At 43.0% G+C, this 21,028-nt stretch overlaps 1 protein-coding gene across 13 annotated transcripts in view; it reads left to right on the top strand.

Moving 5' to 3' along the window:
- CALD1 (caldesmon 1) overlaps positions 1–21,028 on the top strand; it is a 231,040-nt gene that overhangs the window by 90,515 nt on the left and 119,497 nt on the right. For 7 of the 13 annotated variants that reach the window (XR_015728715.1, XR_015728714.1, XM_034403513.3 and 4 more), the window contains exons 1-2: positions 18,490–19,036; positions 19,780–19,888. Coding sequence is in view for 11 of the 13 variants with exons in the window: in XM_034403513.3 (XP_034259404.2) it covers positions 19,818–19,888 (71 nt within the window). In the remaining 2 variants the exon portion in view is untranslated. Of the gene's footprint in view, positions 1–18,489; positions 19,037–19,779; positions 19,889–21,028 lie in introns of those variants that run through there. The other 6 variants (XM_087873071.1, XM_087873072.1, XM_087873067.1 and 3 more) reach the window with 1 other exon arrangement.

Genomic DNA, 21,028 nt, shown 5'->3' with positions numbered 1-21,028 from the left:
GTTTCAGTATCTGTCTTTCCAAAAAACAGTCAGGGTTGATTTCTGTAAGGATTGAGTGATTTGATCTCCTTGCAGTCCAAGGGACACTCAAGAGGCTTCTCCAACATTACAATTCGAAAGCATCAATTCTCCGACACTCAACCTTCCTTTATGGTCCAGCTGTCATAGCCATACATTATTATTGGGAAAAACATAGCTTTGACTACAGTTGATTTTATTAGCCCTAGCTAATAAATCGTCATCATCATCATCATCTTTAAAATTCTTTTAAAGTTCTTATTCTCACCATTTCAGATTTAATCCTTTTTATCTACTGTCTGCTATCTCTCTAATGTAGTTCCTGCATGTGACTATCCTGCCCTTTCTGTATTTTGGAAAAAGAAAAAGGAAGGAACAATTTAAAAAAAAAATGAAAATACAGATTATTCTGATAAAAACACACATTGCATTTAAAATGCCCTTGGCCAAATAAATTATACTTCCAGTGCATCTTGAACACATTTTTTAAAAAAAAGTATAAACCCTTTCTGACAGTTCTGCTATAATTCCTATAAAAGGAGGAAAGAAGGTCAACGGAGGTTCACTTTCAAGAATTCCTTGATTTATTTTATTTAAATCTTTATAGGCCATCTTTAGGATTAAAATTCTTCCAAGGCAGCTTCCAATAGTCAGCATAAAATACAAATAAACGTCAAGTAAAGCGAGCATGAATAAGAGCCAATGATAATAATAACAATAAACCATCTGGCTCAGTACAGGATTTACAAATAGGAGGGCTGCAGAAATTATCTAAGGCTCAGACTCCCCACACTGCCAGAACCTGGTTAACCTCCTAGTAGGTGATTGAGACCAGAAGGTGTTTTTTTTTTTAATTTGATTTATATGCCACCCTTCTCCGGAGACTCAGGGCGGCTTACAATGCGCTAAGCAATAGCCTTCATTCTTTTGTATATTTATACAAAGTCAGCTTATTGCCCCCACAACTGGGTCCTCAATTTACCTACCTTAGAAAGGATGGAAGGCTGAGTCAACCTTGAGCCTTGGCGAGATTTGAACCTGCAGTAATTGCAGGCAGCTGGCCTTAATAACAGGGTGCTTTAGACCACTCTACTACCAAGGCTTTTGCGTTGTAAGTTACCGCCTCTATAAAAGAGATTCAGTGTAACAGAATAAGAGAGTTGGAAGGGACCTTGTAGGTCATCTAGTCTAATCCCCTGCTCAAGCAGGAGACCCTATACCAGTGCTGACAAAACTTTTCAGCATCGAGTGCCCAAACCAAGCATGTGCACATGACAGAGAACCGGAAACCCGAAGACCAGCTGGCCGGCGTGCATGCGACCGCCAGCCCGCTGATCTTTGGGTTTCTGGCCCATGCATGCACGCCTGCCAGCTGTTCTTCGTGTGGGCCAGAGCACCGGAAACCCACACATGCCTGTTTTTTGGACATTTTTCAGGACAAAAATGGCCTGAAAAACAGCCCAAAAAATGGCCCTGAAAAAAGCTCAAAAAACGGCCTGAAAACAGCCCGAAAAACAGCCTGAAAATGGCCCGAAAAATGGCCTGTTTTTGGGGCCATTTTCAGGCTGTTTTCCGGTGCTCCGGCACCTGTGAAAATCAGCTCAGATTACATTAGAGGTTTATTTAAATGAGTTTTGTGCCAGCCAGCTGGTCTTCGGGTTTCCGGCATGCAAATGCACACCAGCCAGCTGGTCTTCGTGTGGGCCAGAGCACTGGAAACCCAAAGACCAGCTGGCTGGCGCACACACGCCTGTTTTTTGGCTGTTTTTTTGGGCAAAAGTGGCCTGAAAAATGGCCCAAAAGATGGCCTGTTTTTTGGCCATTTTTTGGGGACATTTTTGGGCCATTTTCAGGCAGTTTTCTGGTGCTCCGGCGCCCGCGAAGATCAGCTCAGATTGCATTAGAGGTTTATTTAAATGAGTTTTGCCAAAATTATTTATAAACATTTTGTTTCCATAAGAACTTCTTGTGGGGAGGGGGAAGATAATAAAGGGGTATATGTGTGATAAATATGCAATATGCAAAAGCCAGTTTGGTGCAGTGGTTAAAGCACCTGGCAACCAGAAGACTATGAGTTCTAGGCCCTCTTAGGCAAAAAGCCTATTGGGTGACCTTGGACCAGACATTCTTTCTCAGCCCTAGATAGCAGGCAATGGCAAACACTTCCAAAACATACTGCAAGAAAAGTGCATGGACTAGTAGAATTTTGCCACATAATTTCATTTAGAGTGCACCTTAACATGGAAAAGAGTACACCTTAACATGAAAAAAACAGTGGACATTTATTCAAAAAATATCTAAATTAGCACTAACTTCATTAAATAAAAATTAGAATTAGATAATATTCAACATGGCTGGAAACCCTATAATTGCAATGCCAGGTCTGTGGTAAATAAAGCTCCCTCATTTGCGATCTTATTCAGGAGGGGGGAGCAGACCTGGCAGGTATTACGGAGACCTGGTTGGGCCAGGAGTGGGGAGTTCCCCTCGTAGATATGTGCCCACCAGGCTTCCATGCATTCCACCAGCCGAGAGCTCAGGGCAGGGGCGGGTGGTGGTGGTGGCGGTTATTATAAAGGAAGGTCTTAATCTGAGGGAGACCACTGTTCCACAGATAGACAGATGTGAGTCCCTTCTTGTGAAGTGGGGCCGTGGAGTGCAGATGGGCTTGTTGATCACGTACCTGGCTCCCTGCCACGTGGCAACGGCCCTGCCTGAGCTGCTCAACGTCATAGCCGAAGTGGTGGTTGATCCCCCCAGACTTTTGGTCATGGGGAATTTCAACCTGCCATCCATCGGTGAAACATCTGAGGTGGCTCGGGAGTTCATGGCTTCCATGACGGCCATGGACCTGACTCAGTTAATTCATGGCCCTACTCACACGGGCGGGCACACTCTGGACTTAGTTTTTATCTCTGGTCAGTGGTCGAGTGGCCTTGATACAGGGGATATAGTCATCGAACCCTTGTCATGGTCTGACCACTCGCTCCTTCGACTTGACTTTCTAACCACTACACCCCACCGCAGGGAGGCGGGACCGACTAGGTGGTTCCGTCCCAGGCGCCTGATGGATCCTGATAGGTCCCAGATGGAGGTTGGGCCATTTCCTGAGACTCTGGCTCATGACTCGGCTGAAGACCTGGTGGCCGCCTGGGACAGTGTGGCTGCTGGGGCTTTGGACCATGTCATGCCTTTGCGGCCTCTGACCCGGCACCGAACTCACCTAGCTCCTTGGTTCTCCAAGGAGCTGAGGGAGATGAAGCACTGGAAAAGACGCCTGGAGAGCAGTTGGAGGACCAGCCGTTCCGAATCCGACCGAACACTTGTGAGGTCTCATATTAAGACCTACCTAGTGGCGATAAAAGCGGCAAAATCTAGCTATTTTGCCACCCTTATTGCGTCATCAGATAATCACCCAGCCGCCCTGTTTAGGGTGACCCGCTCCCTCCTCCATCTGGGAGCGCGGGATGATCCTTTGCAGGGTCGAGCTGAGGATTTTGTGCAGTATCTGTATGACAAGATCGCTCAGATTCGGGAAGGCCTGGCCTCTGACTGGGTAAATCCGGACAGGATAATTGAGGCAGGTCCTGAGAGTGTTATCTGGAAGGAGTTTGATCCTGTGGTTCCCGAGGATGTGGACAGGATTCTGGGACGGCTGAATGCAACCACATGTTTATTGGACCCGTGTCCCTCCTGGTTGGTGCTGGCTTCCCGGGAGGTTACACGAGGCTGGCTCCAGAGGATTATTAACGCTTCTTTGAGCGAGGGTGTCCTACCGACCACCTTGAAAGAAGCGGTGGTGAGGCCCCTCCTCCAGAAGCCCTCTCTGGATCCGGCTGTTTTGGCTAACTATCATTCAGTCTCCAACCTTCGTTTTATTGCGAAGGTTGTTGAGAGTGTGGTGGGGCGGCAGCTTCCACAGTACGGATGAAGCTGTCTATCTAGATCCGCTCCAGTCCGGCTTCAGGCCTGGGCACAGCACGGAAACGGCATTGGTCGCATTGGTGGATGATCTCTGGAGGGCTCGGGATAGGGGTTGTTCCTCTATCCTGGTCCTGTTAGATCTCTCAGCGGCTTTTGATACCATCGACCATGGTATCATGTTGCACCAGTTGGAGGGGTTGGGGGTGGGGGGCACCATTTTGCAGTGGTTCTCCTCCTACCTCTCTGACTGGTCGTAATCTGTGTTGGCAGGGGGGCAGCGGTTGACCCGAGGTGCCTTGTTTGTGGGGTGCCGCAAGGGTCAGTCCTCTCGCCCCTTCTGTTCAACATTTATGTAAAGCCACTGGGTGAGATCATCTGTGGCTTTGGGGTGGAGTTCCATCAGTATGCTGATGACACTCAGCTGTACATCTCCACCCCAGGCCACACCAACGATGCCCTTGAAGTGATGTCCCGGTGCCTGGAGGCCGTGCGGGCCTGGATGGGGAGAAACAGGCTCCGACTCAACCCTTCCAAGACCGAGTGGCTGTGGCTTCTGGCATCCCGATATAGCCAGCTGGTGCCATCGCTGGTTATTGGGGGCGAATCACTGGCCCCCACGGAGAGGGCTTGCAACTTGGGCGTCCTCCTGGATGCACAGCTGTCTTTAGAAGAGCATATGACGGCCGTGGCCAGGGGGGCTTTTTATCAGGTTCGCCTGATACGCCAGTTGCATCCCTTTCTAGATCGGGACTCCCTACGCACAGTCACTCAGGCACTCGTCACTTCCCGCCTGGACTACTGCAATGCTCTCTACATGGGGCTCTGCTTGGGGTGCACCCGGAGGCTCCAGTTGGTCCAGAATGTGGCCACACAGGGGATTATGGGAGCGATGGGGCGCTCCCATGTGACACTTCTCCTGCGCGAGCTGCACTGGCTTCCGGTGGTCTTCCGGGTGCGCTTCAAGGTGTTGGTGACCACCTTTAAAGCGCTCCATGGCTTAGGGCCGGGGTATCTACGAGACCGCCTTCTGCCGCCAATAGCCTCCCACCGGCCAGTTCGCTCGCACAGAGAGGGCCTCTTCAGGGTGCCGTCGGCCAGACAATGTCGGCTGGCGACCCCCAGGGGGAGAGCCTTCTCTGTGGCGGCACCTCCCCTCTGGAACGACCTACCCCCAGAGATATGCACGATACCAGACCTCCAGCCTTTTTGTCGGGCCCTGAAAACACATCTATTTCATCTGGCCGGGCTGGCTTGATCTTTCGGTTTTAATTTGAAATTGGTTTTAACTGGGTTGTTTTAAATTGAGGGCCGAAATTATTTAATGTCTTTTAACCTGTTTTTTAAATTTTATATATTATGTTTTATCTCGGCTGTTCACTGCCCTGAGTCCTGTTGGAGAAGGGTGGTATAAAAATAAAATAAAATAAATAAATTAAAACCAAGGGAGTCCAAAGGAAGAAATAGAATTCAAATGTAAATTATCTTATTAAAGATGCAAGGAGAGAATAAAATAGATTTTATATCCATGTACAATAGCTTTTCCAGGATTGAGCCCTCCAGATGTACAACAGCTACACATCTCAGAATTCTCCAACATCAGGAGATATCAGGATGGGGAAAGTATAAAATCTATAATCTGTGCTTTCATCAGCATCAATCAAATAGCTGCATAATAAAAATGTACAATGAAGTTTTTCCAAACTTTCTAAAGCACTAGAAGACAAGACAAGAAACATTGGATAGAAATTAATTAAGTAGAGAAGCAACCTAAAACTAAGGAGAAACTTCCTAACAACGAGAACAACAACAGACAAACGTCTATGGAGATTCTCGGTCAGCCAACTCATGGTAATTCCAAAGGTGCTTTTTCAAGAGGTAACTGGACTTTCTGGTTTTTCTTTGAAGACGTTTTGCTTCTCATCCAAGAAGCTTCTTCAGCTCTGAAAGACAAAGAGGTTCTGGAATTCAGAGCTGAAGAAGCTTCTTGGATGAGAAGCGAAACGTCTTCAAAGAAAAACCAGAAAGTTCAGTTGCCTCTTGAAAAAGCACCCTTTGGAATAACCAGTGGAACGGCTTTCCTTCAGAAGTTGTGGGTGCTCCATCATTGGAGGCTTTTAAGGAGAGACTGAATAGTCATGTGTCTGAAATGGTAGTGTCTCCTGCTTGAGCAATAGCAACAGCATTTAGACTTATATACAACTTCATAGTACAGTCCTCTCTAGGCAGTTTACAAGTCAGCATATTCCCTCAACACTCTGGGTCCTCATTCTACCGACCACAGAAGGATGGAAGGCTGAGTCAACCTTGAGCTGGTCAGGATCGAAGGAATCAAATTCCTGGCAATGTGAGCAGAATTAGCCTGCCATACTGCATTCTAAGCAGTATGGCACCACGACTAGAAGTCCTCCAAGGTCCCATCCAACTCTGTTACTCTATTATCTGTTAAGATGCTCATCCTCTTTTCCAACCATTTAAAGAGATGTGCTTCTATCATCCCAGACACCTGCACTTTATAGGTTGCTATGATCCAAGTAGGGAGTGGCCAAAATTGTCTTAACCAATGATAGTTCCTCTCTCAACAATACAACCAGTGTGCGGGGGGGATTTTCGGAACTGCAAGAATGGAAGGAAATGATTAACTTCCTTCTCCATCCCTGGGCTGATCCCATTACCGATCAGCACCCCTTCCCTAGCAGAAGCCATCGGCATTTGAAAAACCTGAATGCCGAAAGACACTCACGTCACAGGAAGTTTGGCTTCACATCTGAAGCATTTGTCAGCGTTAATGCTGCAAATTCTTGGCAGAGCCTCATTATTCTTGTAGTCTTGCATTAAGGATCAGCACAGTTGGCTCCCAAGTGCAGCGAAGGCCTGCCAAGTCTGCTGCTTATTGAGCCCACTGAAGTCGGTACCCACCTTCACCTCTCATTTGACAAATTTCTCTAGGCAGCAACAGATACAAACAGGCCCGAGATCGGTCAGCACTTAGTACTACTCCGTGATAGCCACCTCACAAATTGGGTGATCCAAATGATTTGAGGTTTGCAAAGAGTTGATAATCTAATTGCAACCAATCTAATTGCAAACAATCGCAACCAGCCTAATGTCAGCATCCAGCTTGAGTAGCCAAATAAAAATCCAGCGTCGTTTCAGTTCTGAGCTACGTGCCTCTTCGTTTCAACTCATCACCTGCCTTCCACTGAGGATGAACCAGGAAGAGGGCTGAGAAAATAGCTACAGACTCCTCACATCCTGGACATAAACTGTTTCAACTTCTCCCCTCTGGACACCGCAATAGGGCATTGCATGCCAAAACAATTAGACACAAAGATAGTTTTTCCCCCTGTGCCATTATTCTGCTGAATCCCTAATTCACACAGTACGGTCTTAGGCCTAAAGATATTTACCCAATAGGGCTGCATTGATATTATCCTTCTCATCTTGTCTTTCTCATCTTCTCATTTTTCCTACTACCTTCTCCTATTAGTATCTATGATTATCACTTGTTATATCTTATAGTTAATGATTGTAACTATGATCTATGATCAGTGGTGGGATTCAGCTGGATCAGTCCGGATTGTGCGAACCGGTAGCTGTGACTGTGGGAGGCTCCACCCTCCCGCCTGGGCTTAATGCACGACTACTGCACATTAAGAAATGTGCAGCAAGAAAGAATTACCGTACTGTAAATCTGCTTTACAAAAAGGAAAAGTGAAGTTCAGGTAATAATCTTTGCATGTCAGGGCATCCTGGTTTTGACAGCTCTCTAGCCACTAGTCCACAATGTTTTTAATCTAGGGTTCATCTGGGTTTTGTAAAGAGCACATTCCAGCAAGAAACAAAAGCCATAAAGAGACTGCTTCAAAGCAAATGGCTTGGATATGGAGACAAAGAGCACATTTTTTCCCCCTGACAAAGTTAGCTTTCCCATGATAGGCTTGGGATCAGCAGTGTGGTTCAGAAGCGATAAGCAGTGAACAACAATAAAAATTGTGTAAACCCCATTTCGCTGATGCTTAAAGCTTTGCTCGAGGGAAGTGAAATCAATTTCTCAATTTTTAAGCAGAATGAATCTGGGAGCATGCTGGGAAGGTGTGTTTGGAATACAGTTCATATTAAGGTCTGTATTTTTTGTTGGCCAATAAAGACAAATTCAATAGCAGTGTTTTACTCATTAGCAGTCTATTTAGTTAGTTTTAGTATTTTAAGGCCTGATTTTAGTTATTGAGATCTGGAATCTCTTCTAAATTAAGAAAAACCCCTCGCAGATTCTTTTAATCTTTGTATCTGCCTTGCACTGCAGAGACATTTTAAAAGATTTCTTTGTGAAAACTGCTTTTCCACTGTCTCTCTCCATCAGCCCTCCCCATCCATACTCTGCTGGGTCAACAGCAGAAGTGGGTTTCAGCAGGTTCAGCAGGTTCTGGAGAACCGGTAGCAGAAATTTTGAGTAGTTTGGAGCAGTGGTGAAATCTAAAATTTGTTGCTACCGGTGCTGTGGGCGTGGCTTGGTGGGGGTGGGGGTAAATATCTACAGACCCTTCACATCCTGGACATAAATTGCTTCAACTCCTACCCTCAAAACGATGCCATAGAGCACTGCACACCAGAACAACTAGACACAAGAACAGTTTTTTCCCGAACGCCATCATTCTGCTAAACAAATAATTCCCTCAACACTGTCAAACTAGTTACTAAGTCTGCATTACTATTAATCTTCTCATCACCCATCTCCTCCCACTTATGACTGTATGACTGTAATCTTGTTGCTGGTATCCTTAAGATTTATATTGACTGTTTCCTAGTATGATTTGATTGCTTATTTGTTCCCTATGACTATCATTACGTGTGATTCTTATGATTCTTGATGAATGTATCTTTTATGTATACTGATGTATCTTTTATGTATGCACCAAACACAAATTCCTTGTGTGTCCAATCACACTTGGCCAATAAAGAATTCTATTCTATTCTATTCTATTCTATTCTATTCTATTCTATTCTATTCTATTCTATTCTATTCTATTCTATTCAACTCTACTCTACTCTACTCTACTCTACTCTACTCTACTCTACTCTACTCTACTCTATTCTAAACAAACTTTCGTAAATTGAGGATTGTCTGTATCTCGGTGATTCCCTTTTGAAAAGGGAATACTGCTGGAGAACATTAGCCTTCATCTTGATCCAGCATAGTTCTTACATGTATCTTCAGCTGACAAGGAGCATTGCTCTATTCTTTTTTGGGGACTGCAATTCCGTTTGACCTTGAATTCTTATTTTTTCCGCTTGGAGAAACATTCACCTTTCTCTATGGTCTGAAGTGGAAGAATCCAGGAATCTGTTGTTTATGTGAGATTGGCCTTGGTTCCTTATAAAACCATGTGTTTAATCAACACTCTCCATTTCTCTTACTATAAAAGAATGATGGCAAGCTTAAGTGGAGTGGCTTGCCCATATTCTTGAGTTAGCATAAAGCAGCGTGTGGCATTTCAAGGATTCCAGGATGCTATTTTTGCATCATTCCCATTCTTGAAGTTACGGAAATAAATTCCATGACCAGAAATTTGGGAGGCCTGTGGTATGGAAAAAACCGAGAGATGCCAGGGGAATTTCTCTCACATCATCCTTCCCTCTTTTTCTTCTTCTGTGGAACTAGAAAATAATCCTCTGGCTATATGGAAAGGATGAGGAAATTTCTGTTCAGAAATATTCTGTTTTAACCGAGTTCTCAAATCTGGCAGCTGGCTCAGCATTAAACTACTGTTTCACCCACACCTTTTGAAATAGGAATCGATATTAAATGCGAGAAATTTTTACATAGGAAGATATTGGCAAGCCTAAACATATCTTTAACAGCAACCTTCAAAGTATTTAGTCATTTCCAGAATAATTTTTGTCTGCTTTAAGATGTGAAACAGGAACCATTCAACCTCAGAACAGTAGGATAGAAATTATCTATCTTTGAATATTTGGGAGGATCTGTTCTAACTGGTAGCTGAGGAGAGGTTTCAATTTGTTTTGGCTTTTTTTTTTTAATAAAGAAAAATGCATGGGGAAATGGAGTATGCAATACTTACATGATGGAATCCTGAATACGTCATGTATACTGTAGATACATCCGTACAACTCAAATGTGCAAATTTTTGTAGCTTAAAGAAATATACAGAAAGTGGGACAGAATAAATTAGACAGAACTGATTAGAACCACAAATAGACAGATATAACAGTAGTCCTCGACTCACGACTAATTGAACCTGAAATTAAGGTTGTGGTGGTTGTAAGTTGAAGATTCACGTGACTGGGTTTGAAGTTACAACTGTTTTTTATGACAGGCATTAAGCAAACACCACAGTCATTAAGCGAATTCACTTTCCCCAATGGGCTTTTTTTTTTTTTTGCTGGGAACCAGAATTAAATAACAGAAACTGTCAAAAAAGACACATGTTCATTTGTGTTGCTGCCAACAGTTATAAAGGTGAGCCAGTTGTGAAGTGCCCAAACTGCGATCACCTGATTCCTTATTTCAGCACAATATTTCTCAACCTTGGGAACTTTAAGGGACTTCAACTCCCAGAATTCTCCAGCCAAGTTGGCTCCAGCTGTGAATTTTGGGTGCTGAAACTCACAAAGGCTGAGATATGGTATAACTGGATTCAAACTTCAAGCTAATCCACAATATAATCTGTTTATGACTTAGCATATTATAGAGACCCTGTTCTACATATTGTGTTGACCCAGGCATTTTAGTTTATTCAATAAATCATAATTAAAAGATAGTTTACCATGATACGATTTGGATTGATGCTTCAGAGTACCAAATCTTTATATTTAAATGTACAAAAACCTTTGTAAAGTTTTTTTAATTTTTTACACAAACACACACACAAACATACAATGTATTTTTGCTGAATAGAGTATTTAGCCGGTTAACAAATTTAAACAATTTTTAGTTCTTTCAACTAAAATTACAATTTCTATACCTCCTTTTTTGCCATAACATTTATTTTCATCTATTTTGTACCAATATTAAATATTAATATTTAAATGTATGTTTTGAACCTATTTACTGGCATAAGGATAATTTTCTTTTTGTTTTATTTTAAATTAATGAGTTTTTACAGAGTCTGTTCCTTTTTCTAATAATGCCTTAGTTACTGTATACTTTTTTCTTGTTTTTATGTTTACATGTGAATGTATTGTTATATTATTAGTTTGGGCGGACGTCAGATTTAGGCATTCGTTGTTAATCACAATGACAGCAAAATGATCAAATGTGTGTGTCATGACATCACAATACAGGGTCAAATCTCTTTGTAGGGTTTTATATGTCAATATAGTTGTGCTATATTCTTAGGTAAACTAATATCTTTTCAGAAAAGTAAGCAATCTAATGAACGTAAGCAATCTAATAAAGTATGGTGTTAAGTAGCAATAGCAATAGCACTTAGACTTATATACCCCTTCACAGTGCTTTCCAGCCCTCTCTAAGCGGTTTACAGAGTCAACATATTGCCCCCAACAATTTGGATCCTCATTTTACCGACCTCGGAAGGATGGAAGGCTGAGTAAACCTTGAGCCTAATGAGATTTGAATTGCCAAATTGCAGGCAGCCGGCAGTCAGCAGAAGTAGCCTGCAGTACTGCACTCTAACCACTGCACCACTGTGGCTCATGGTGTTGTCTAAGTCAGTGGCCCCCAACTTTTGGGCACCAGAGACTGGTTCCGTGGGGAGGTTTTTCCATGGACCGGAGAGAGTATGGTTTTGTGTGCTGCCTGCATCCCGCGCATGGGGCTTTGCTTGTTTGTATGCCGCGGACTGGTGCCAGTCCATGGACTGGGAATTGGGGACCCCTGGTTTAAGTGATCTATTATCTATTATTAGATAATCTATTATTCTTTATTTATGAATCCCAAGTTGTTAATCTAATTTTTGCAGATACATTATTTATCAGCTCTGGACTTTTGGCCACTCCCAGATAGCCCAGATGCATCCATGTAGAACTTTTATAGAGCTGAATGAGACATATATTGATTTAACACTTCGCCTATCATTAGAAGGTCTTGAAAGACTTAACGATGGACAGTTAGAAGAATGAAGGGAAGGGCTAAATGAAAACAAAAGTGTACATTCACATGACTTAATATGTTTATTTTGCTTGGAGTCCCAAATGAACTGTTCTGTTTGGAAAGAAGCAAGGTTTTTCACTGATTTTTTTTTAAAGACTGATGAAGAAGTTCAGTATTTGCAGTGAAGTTTAAAATATTGCCAAGTTTCCATTCAGGATGCAGATGTGGTTATTTAAAAGGAACACCAAGGAGAAATTGCTGAATCAAGATACATCTTATATAGACTCCTAGCCACACAAAGAAATATTTAAAAAAAAAAGTTTGCTCTTTGCTTCCATCTAGTCCTCATTCTGATTCTTGCAACCCAGATCTGTTGGGGTAGTTAAACTGGTTTGTAGGGTGGAATGAGGTGGTTGTGTATAACATCGCTTCCAAGTCTGTTAAAACTGAAGATTTTTCTTCTGCATGCTGGACTTCTTTTTCTTATTGATCTTCTTTGTCAGCCATAGCAGCTTGTTGTGACCAAGGCCCAAGTAGTGATTACCATACACAATTCAGTCCTCAATAAACTTATTTTATTAAAACAGCAGAGAATTAATTCATTCTCAGTTTAGTCCAAAACAAAATTGTAATAATTGTAATTGAAATGGTAATAAGTCGCTTTTTTCAGTGCCGTTGTAACTTTGAATGGTCACTTAGTGAACTGTTGTAAGTCGAGGACTACCTGTATATTTATTAATCACAGTCCATTTGGAATACATAGCAGAAAAAAGAGCCTTGAGAGTTAACAAGGTTAATACTATATAGTAGAAGCTATTACAGAATCTAGTTGTTCTGCTTTGGATACTGCGAAACCTCCACAAGGAAAATTGGTCATGGAGAGGATATGTAGCATCTGTGACAATACTGTGGACCATGGTCAGGCATCGCTTATACAGTATGTTATGTCCTGAGTGGAAGGGAGTGAACTTCCAATAATCGTTTCTGCTGTCCTCATCACTTTCTGCATAGTCTTCTTGTCTGAAATAGTAATACCTCCAAACCACAAAGTAATGCAATATGACAGGATGCTTTCAAACATCCCACTATAGAAAGTGGTAAGGATAGGGGAAGGAAGATGTGCTCTTCTCATAGGTAAAGGTAAAGGTTCCCCTTGCACATATGTGCTAGTTGTTCCCAACTCTAGGGGGCGGTGCTCATCTCTGTTTCAAAGCCGAAGAGCCAGCGCTGTCCGAAGACATCTCCATGATCATGTGGCCGGCATGACTAAATGCCAAAGACGTACTGTTACCTTCCCACCAAAGGTGGTCCCTATTTTTTCTACTTGCATTTTTTACGTGCTTTTGAACTGCTAGGTTGGCAGAAGCTGGGACAAGTAACGGGAGCTCGCCCCGTTACACGGCACTAGGGAGTCGAACTGCTGAACTGCCGCCCTTTCGATCGACAAGTTCAGCGTCTTAACCACTGAGCCACCACGTCCCTGTATATGACACAGAAAATGCAGGTGCTGCTGTGCCCTCTTCACCAGTGTCTCACTGTTGAGCGACAAACTATAAAAAGGAATAAATGTAAGGATGTAAACAAATAAATAAATCTGTACCAGTTGTAAACGAACTATTAACAAAGATGGACTCACCCTTTTTTCCCCTCAGTTCCTGCAAGAATTGCCCCTGTTTACAGCTGGTTTAAACTAGAGCCAATGATCCTCTTCTGTAGAACTTTCCCAAACATCTCCGAACAGATTTTGATAGAAAACAGATTTATTTGTTTTCCTTTAAGACAGACTAAGAACCTCATTCTTTTAGATACTGCAGAAGAATGCTTGACATGTGGTCAGATTAGGGTGCCAGTTTAAACAACTTATGCTCAAGTCAGAGATGTGTTAGCTTGCTTCATTTTTTTAGATGAAGGATTGGGGGGGCAATTTGTTCTTTCTTCTTCCTTGGGTTGCTTGCTTGTGGTCCAACAGATGCGACTGCACACAAATAAAGCATTACATTATATATACACAAGGGTTAGAATGCACAGTTTGCTCTCAGAATGAGCTGTTCCATACCCTAAACGATGTCTTTAAGAACAGAGCAATCAGTTCAAGTTGTCTCTCCAAGGTAATGAGGGTGGGCCATTCCACAGATAACTTCAGGCTGTCTCTTTTATAAACTTTAGTCCTTTCTAGGCACATTTCTGCAGATAATGTATTCATCAGCTGTGGACTATTGGCCCTTTTCAGATATCTTCCAAGGATAAATCCATGTGGAACTTCTATAGAGCTGAAAATCAGGGGTGGGCTTCAAAAATTTTAGCAAGGGGTTCTCTGCCCGGTTGCTGGGTGAGCGTGCCCATGGTGAGTGTGGCCTAGTCGGCCTCCTGCACCACGGCACGGGTGTGTATGTGTGTTTGCCTTCCCTGGGCTCTGGAGGCTTTCCTCGAGTCTCCGGGAGGGCAAAAATGGCCTCCCCAGGCTCAGGAGCCCTCTGGAGGCCAGAAACAAGCCCATTTCTTGCCTTCCCGAACTTCCGGTAGGTCCGTTTTTTGCCCTCCCCGAGCCTCCTGCACTTACCTGCATCCAAAACGGGCCGCGTGCGGACTCTTGGGAGGGGCAGGATGGCAGGAGTGGGATTTGGGGGTTCTCCAAACTGCACAGAATCTTAGCTAGAGGTTCTCCCGAACCCTGCGAACCCCCAGCAGCCCACCTCAGAGCTGAATGAGGCATATATTAATTTAAAATTTTGCCTATCACTAGACAATCTCATCACAGATTCTCAATATCAATTTAATTGGTTTATTGCTGTGGTAGACCAGTATAAATAGAGCAGGGGTGTCAAACTCGATTTCATTGAGGGCTGCCTCAGGGTTGTGTTTGAACTCGGGGGGGAAGGGGGCGTGAATGGCCAGCTTGATGTCACTTGTGTTGAGGCACCTGTGGTGGCCTGAGCGCTCTGCCAGCAAAAACGGCCTACCACCACCACCTGAGGCCCTCCGGAGGCAGGAAACAGCCTGTTTCCCTACTTCCAGTGGGCCCGAAAAGGCCCGAAAATCATGCACGTGCCAGAGCTGAGCTTGCGTGCCCACAGATACGGCTATGTGTGTTATCTGTGGCACGCATGCCATAGGTTCGCCATCACGGACCTAGGATTTGCATTTCCTCTTTTACGTATAGAGCCAGCTATGACCCCTACACAAACCCTACATGACCCCATAGGAATCTGACAACAGCCAATAGAAAATTAAAGGACTTGTTCTTGCACAGGAAGCTCAAATAGAAAGCCCATATAGAAGATATAAAAACTCACCCATTCTCAACTCCATTTTGTCAGCTGCCCAGAATCACAATAAACCATCAATAAACCATCTTTCCAATCAGCCGCCATGTTTCCAGTGTCTTTCTCCCAGCTTGGAACTGAACCAGATGGATATTTCTTCCCACATATGTACAGTATATATGGGGCTAAAGACCAGTGCTACATCAAGAGTCTGTGCTTGAACAGGCCCCATAGGTGGGCTTAGCTGGCAGTAAAAAAACCCCCCAGAAAATAGCCCAATGACCTGTGACTTCCACTGGAGTCAACCTACTGTGGGGCATAGTAGATACAGCACAGCCAGGAATTAGGCACTGTGGAAACAATACAGGGAACGCACTAAAGACTGAACATTTTTGTTCCATGACCAAAATGCCACAGCACTGTGAGTTTCTAATGGGGTGTGGGGGAGAACAATTCAGCCTTTAAAGTGATCAATTGCTATATTTTGTACATGATGACATTGAGAAGCTCTACCAAAACCAACCAACCTAATTCTAAAAAATATTCCATGGCAAAATGCAATGTCAAGCTGGAATTGTCAGAGATCCTAAACAATCTTAATAGTTAAGACTACCTATTTCGTATCACCAATTCGATACAATAGAACCGTGTTTGATATAGCATGGTAATTGATGAATGAAAGCTTTTTCAAAGTGTGGGAAACTACCCTCCTCCTAGAAGAATGAAATATTTTGAGAAAAATTTTAAAAAGGCAGGATAAAATATTTCCCCTAAAAGAGAAATATATATTTTTAAGGGAGACAGAAACTCAGAGCCCCAGTTCCCTGCCCCCAAGCAGATACTAAACTAAGCCCAGCTTTTAGAAATGCAGATTTGGTAATCCATTACTCCCTGCAGCAAGATCTGGCTCCGAACAAAGGTAGGGTTAGGCTTCAGCCACAATAGGAATTGCCCAACAAGCCCCTTCATTGCATCAGCCAAACTTCAACCAAACTTAAACTCAGACAAACTCCTAGGATTTGTACATGGCCCTATGGGAGTCTGACAACAGCTAATAGAATACATGTTGTTGCACAGGAATAGGAAGTTCAAGTGCAAAGCCCAAGAGAAGGTATAAATCTCCCCCACTCTCAACTCCATGTGGTCAGCTGCCCAGAACCATATGCTTGGTGGTTCTACTTCACCATTAAGCCCTCTTTGTAATCAGCCTCCAGCCTCCATTTTGTCTCCAGTGCCTATCTTCCGGCTTGGAACTGAACCAGATGGATATTTCTTCCAACAAAAGGATAGGGTCTCCATCTGACCATTTGGATTTTACCAGAGACACAGTTGGGGTTGTAACAAAATAGAAATAAATGTATGATTGAGGTGACATCATGTAAATGCCTTATAGGAAACTTTTCGGAATGACAGCATGTATTTTTTATTACTAATGTTAACTAAGAAGCATTACTTATTTGTCTTATTACTATTGCTACTTGTCCTACAATTTTGGGGTGCATTGCTAAGCAGTGGTTGTTGCGTTGAAGATCTGCAATAGGAGGACATTCTTGCATCGACCCAAAGGGCTGGATTACTCCTTGTACCACCCCCTGCGCAGGGGTGGGATTCTACCGGTTCGTACCAGTTCAGACAGTTCAGTGAACTGGTTGTTACACCGGTTGAATCCTACCACTGCCCCTGTGGGTTGATATCATTTCTTTGTAATGAAAATAGACCCTAAAAGACAGATTTTATTTATTAAATTTATATGTCTGCCCATCTCACAAAAATAGGCACCTTATAACAAGATACAAACAATAAATGTATGTTAAAAAACTATCATTATTAAAAAGCTTTTTAAAACATCATACAGGCATACAGGAGATTTAATATTAATAACTAGCTGAATACCCGTGCTTCGCTATGAAACTATGTGATTGGGCTTGATAAACTGACACTTATAGATTGGAAATTAATGAGTAGTTATGATCGGCCACTCCTCTCTCCTTCTCTCCCTCAGCCTTGCCTGAAAGAAATGTCTCCTATCCAGTGGTGGGATTCAAGTAATTTAACAACCGGTTCTCTGCCCTAACGATTTCTTCCAACAACCAGTTTGCCAAACTGCTCAGAAAGTTAACAATCAGTTCTGAAGTGGTACGAACTTTCTGAATACCACCACTGCTCCTATCCTATCCCCTTCTCTCCCTCAGGCTTGCTCCACAGAAAGCTCCTCTATCCTATCCCCTTCTCTCTCTCAGGCTGGCCACACAGAGGCCTCTCCTATCCTATCCCCTTCTCTCCCTCAGCCTTGCCCCACAGAAGCCTCCCCTATCGTATCCCCTGGTTGCTGCTGTGAAAGTAAAACTGAAAGTGAAACTCCTCTCCTCTGCTTGTGTTTTGCATTTGGAACAGATTTCTTTTCAGGTAGGGAGGTGGAGTAGAACTCCTTAGCATCAGAGCATGTTAATCATAATATAGGAAATACTAATGTTCTGATGTTCATTTCGAAAAACCCTTTCTTAGTGAGCACCTAGAAGCCAATAGGAACATACGTGGCAAATTTCAAGTTTGTAGGCTTTACGGTTCTGGAGATTTCATGGTTACGGCGTGAGTGGTTTTCGCTTTTATATACCGGTATATAGATGAAGCCACCTCAGTTTCTCTGAGCATCTGCAGGCCTGATAACATAGCGAGGTCTTGAGGGACTTCTGTAAAATAAGTAATGGTGGTGATAACTTCACTTAAGGATGTGTCTGGAGAGTATGTCACATAAAGATGGGCACTCCAACACCCAAAGCTGTGTTGTACAGGAAACCCTCGACTTACGACCACAACTGAGCCCAACATTTCTGTTGCTAAGCGAGATAGTTGTTGAGTGAGTTTTGCCCCCATTTTACGACCGTTCTTGCCCCAGTTGCTAAGTGAATCACTGCCGTTGTTACGTTAGTAACACGGTTGTTGAGTGCGTCTGGCTTTTCCGTTGATTTTGTTCGTCAGGATACAAAAGGTCATCACATGACACCCCCCCCGGGGACACCGCAACCGTCATAAATACACGCCAGTTGTCAAGGGTCTGAATTTTGTACACGCAACCACGAGGATGCTACAACGATCATGTGAAAAGCAGTCATATTTCAGTGCCATTGTAACTTCGATCACTAAATGAATGGTTTGTAAGTGTAGGACTACCTGTACCACAGACCACACACACACACACACTGACAGTCACACACACACCTCTCTTAATAATCAGCAAACAAGCATTCACTAACACAGAATTCTTTTTGCTTCTTTAGACTAGCAAGTGTACATTCGTCTCATGTTTGCTCATTCTAAATTCACTGTAAAAATGCCTGGATTTGGACTGCTATAAAAATACTTGGAAATTTTGAAAGGAGGAGGGGAAAGTTACTTTAAAAAAAAAAAAGAAGAAGAAGAAGGAAGAAAGAAAAAGAAACCCTGAGCGCAGAGTCTAGGCTAGAATTCCAAAGGAAGTTGAGGGCCTCCAGCTCAACACAGGAAACGGGTCCCGGAGCAGGCCTTAAATGCTAGATTCCAGGCAGAGTTTAACTAACCACTGACAGCTCTGTAAACAAAGCCGGGACAAAAAGAGAACAGCTTTCCCTTTTCTGGTAGTCATTTTTTTACTTGGTGGGCCTGCAGGAGAATTCTCCTATATTTGTCTCGATAGGAAATAAACCAAAGCCTGAAAGGCTTTTGCGCATGAAGGAGCTATAAAGGGGCAAATATTTTATGGAGTAAACCTAACAAGAAGAAGGTAGGTGCAGATTTAAATTGCAGATGCTTCGATTTGTCCAATTCTTTCTTCCCCCCCCCCTCCCTGCATCTTAAATGTTGGCTTTAATTTTTTTTTTAAGGAGGATTTAGAGCAACATTTTAAAGGTGTGTGTGTGTGTGTGTGTGTGTATTTTAACCATTTGTCTCTTTTATTCCTACCGATGGCAGAATTTCCATTTTTAACCTTTCCAAAACGCATGCTTTCAGCTTTGTGCTTAGCAAAGAAAGTAGCCTTGAAGTGGAAGATAATATTTTGCTGTTGGAAAACTGTGTTTGACCGTTACAAATTCTTTTCTGACTGTTGCACATCTGCCATAGTGCAAACCTGAGGCTACAGTGAAATAACCTCCTTTGTGCTTCCAGTTTATCATTAGTGGCAAATTTGCACATCTCGCTGAAAATTGTCATTATTATTTTGCTAAACACGTATAGAGGGAGGAAGACGCCAGGAAGCATAAATACTTCTTTTAAGACGTATCCCATCTGCTTCTTTTATCAAACATAAAATGTTACAGCTTTGTTTTAATTTCCAGCAAGGAAGCGGACTCCCAAAGGGAAACTTGCTAAAACATTTAATAAACTGTTTGGTGATTCTGGAGAATCTTTCTAACTGGGAATGTGAACATGACTATACTTGGGTATGATTCTGTCAATGAGAGGCTTCATTTCCATGCCTAGTTCTGATTTTCCCACCCCTTCTTTCTCTTTCTTTCTCAAATTCAGTCTGATTTGGGGGATTTATCTGAACTTGAATATATATCATGGACGACTTTGAACGTCGCAGAGAACTTAGGAGACAAAAACGGGAGGAAATGCGCCTGGAAACAGAGAGGTGGGTAATATTTGAGAACATTGACGGTGCCTGATTTTTAATATATATTTTTTAAAACATTGACTTTGAAACTTCATCCGCTTAATAATCGGGGTGCAAATCAATGCGTGGTCCAGATGTTTGCGAAAAAAACATTAAAGGTTCCTCTCTGTGAAGGCTTTCTGCAAATTCTGTGTGGCCTGAGTTGTGCCTCCGGAGAGAATTTCTGAACTGGAAGAGACGACAGGAGGCAGATATGAAACTTGTTTGGTGTTTATTGGTTTTATTAGAAGAGGAGCAGGAGGAGTGGTAATAGCCCAGTTCAATGTGTCTAACCACTATTATGTAGACGTGATTGTCTTGGACAGCCTGTGATAGGATGCTTGATAGGCTTTTAATGTGTTCTAATAGTCGATTATTCATCAGTAAATATTGTTTATTAATTATTAATGCGGACAATGCCTGATTTTAGTGAAGTCTCTCAGATTTAGTCCCATAGAACCAAGCATTGCTTGTTTGGCTGGTGTTTTTTTTTATTTGAAGGAGTTCAACATTGGGGTCCAGCAGATTAGATGTAGGACAAAGACAAACCAGCAGAGATTCTCAGGGAAGCCGCCAGTCTTGTGGATATCTGTTTGATGATGTATCTCAGATGCATTTCCCCTATGCAAGAATCTAGGTAAAGGAGCTGTTTAACCCTTTCTCCTTCATTCAGAACTTTCCCCCAACATACTGCCGGTGTAGGGATCATGGGGCAGCCCCAAAATCAACGGAGGTGTCCCTGGGGGACTTTTGCAAACAGTTACTGTTGTTCCCTTGGAGAAATTGGCTACTTGTCTAGAAATGAGAGCAGATCTGCATCTTCTGCTTGACCCATGGCTGGTATGGGCCACTTGCCACTTGCTAAGTGCAGGGATGGATGGCATCTTCCTCCATTCCCAGCCCACCGCAAATGCACCCCACCAGTTTTTATTCAAAATGGTTGACCCAGCCACGATAGTGGCTTCAATTCTAGTGCTTCATTCTGATCTGGTAGGAGCTCAAGCTCTGATCCACTGCAGTGCCTGAGAGCCCCTCTCCCCATCTGTGACTAGTCATTGCCCTGGATTACTGTATATTCTGTACTGGTTGGCAGTTTCCCCCCCAAATACTGTGTTTCCC

Source organism: Pantherophis guttatus, chromosome 7, assembly GCF_059756535.1.
Source record: "Pantherophis guttatus breed Tessera chromosome 7, ASM5975653v1, whole genome shotgun sequence".
Taxonomy (NCBI): domain Eukaryota; kingdom Metazoa; phylum Chordata; class Lepidosauria; order Squamata; family Colubridae; genus Pantherophis; species Pantherophis guttatus.
This window is presented reverse-complemented; position numbering and strand designations above follow the sequence as displayed.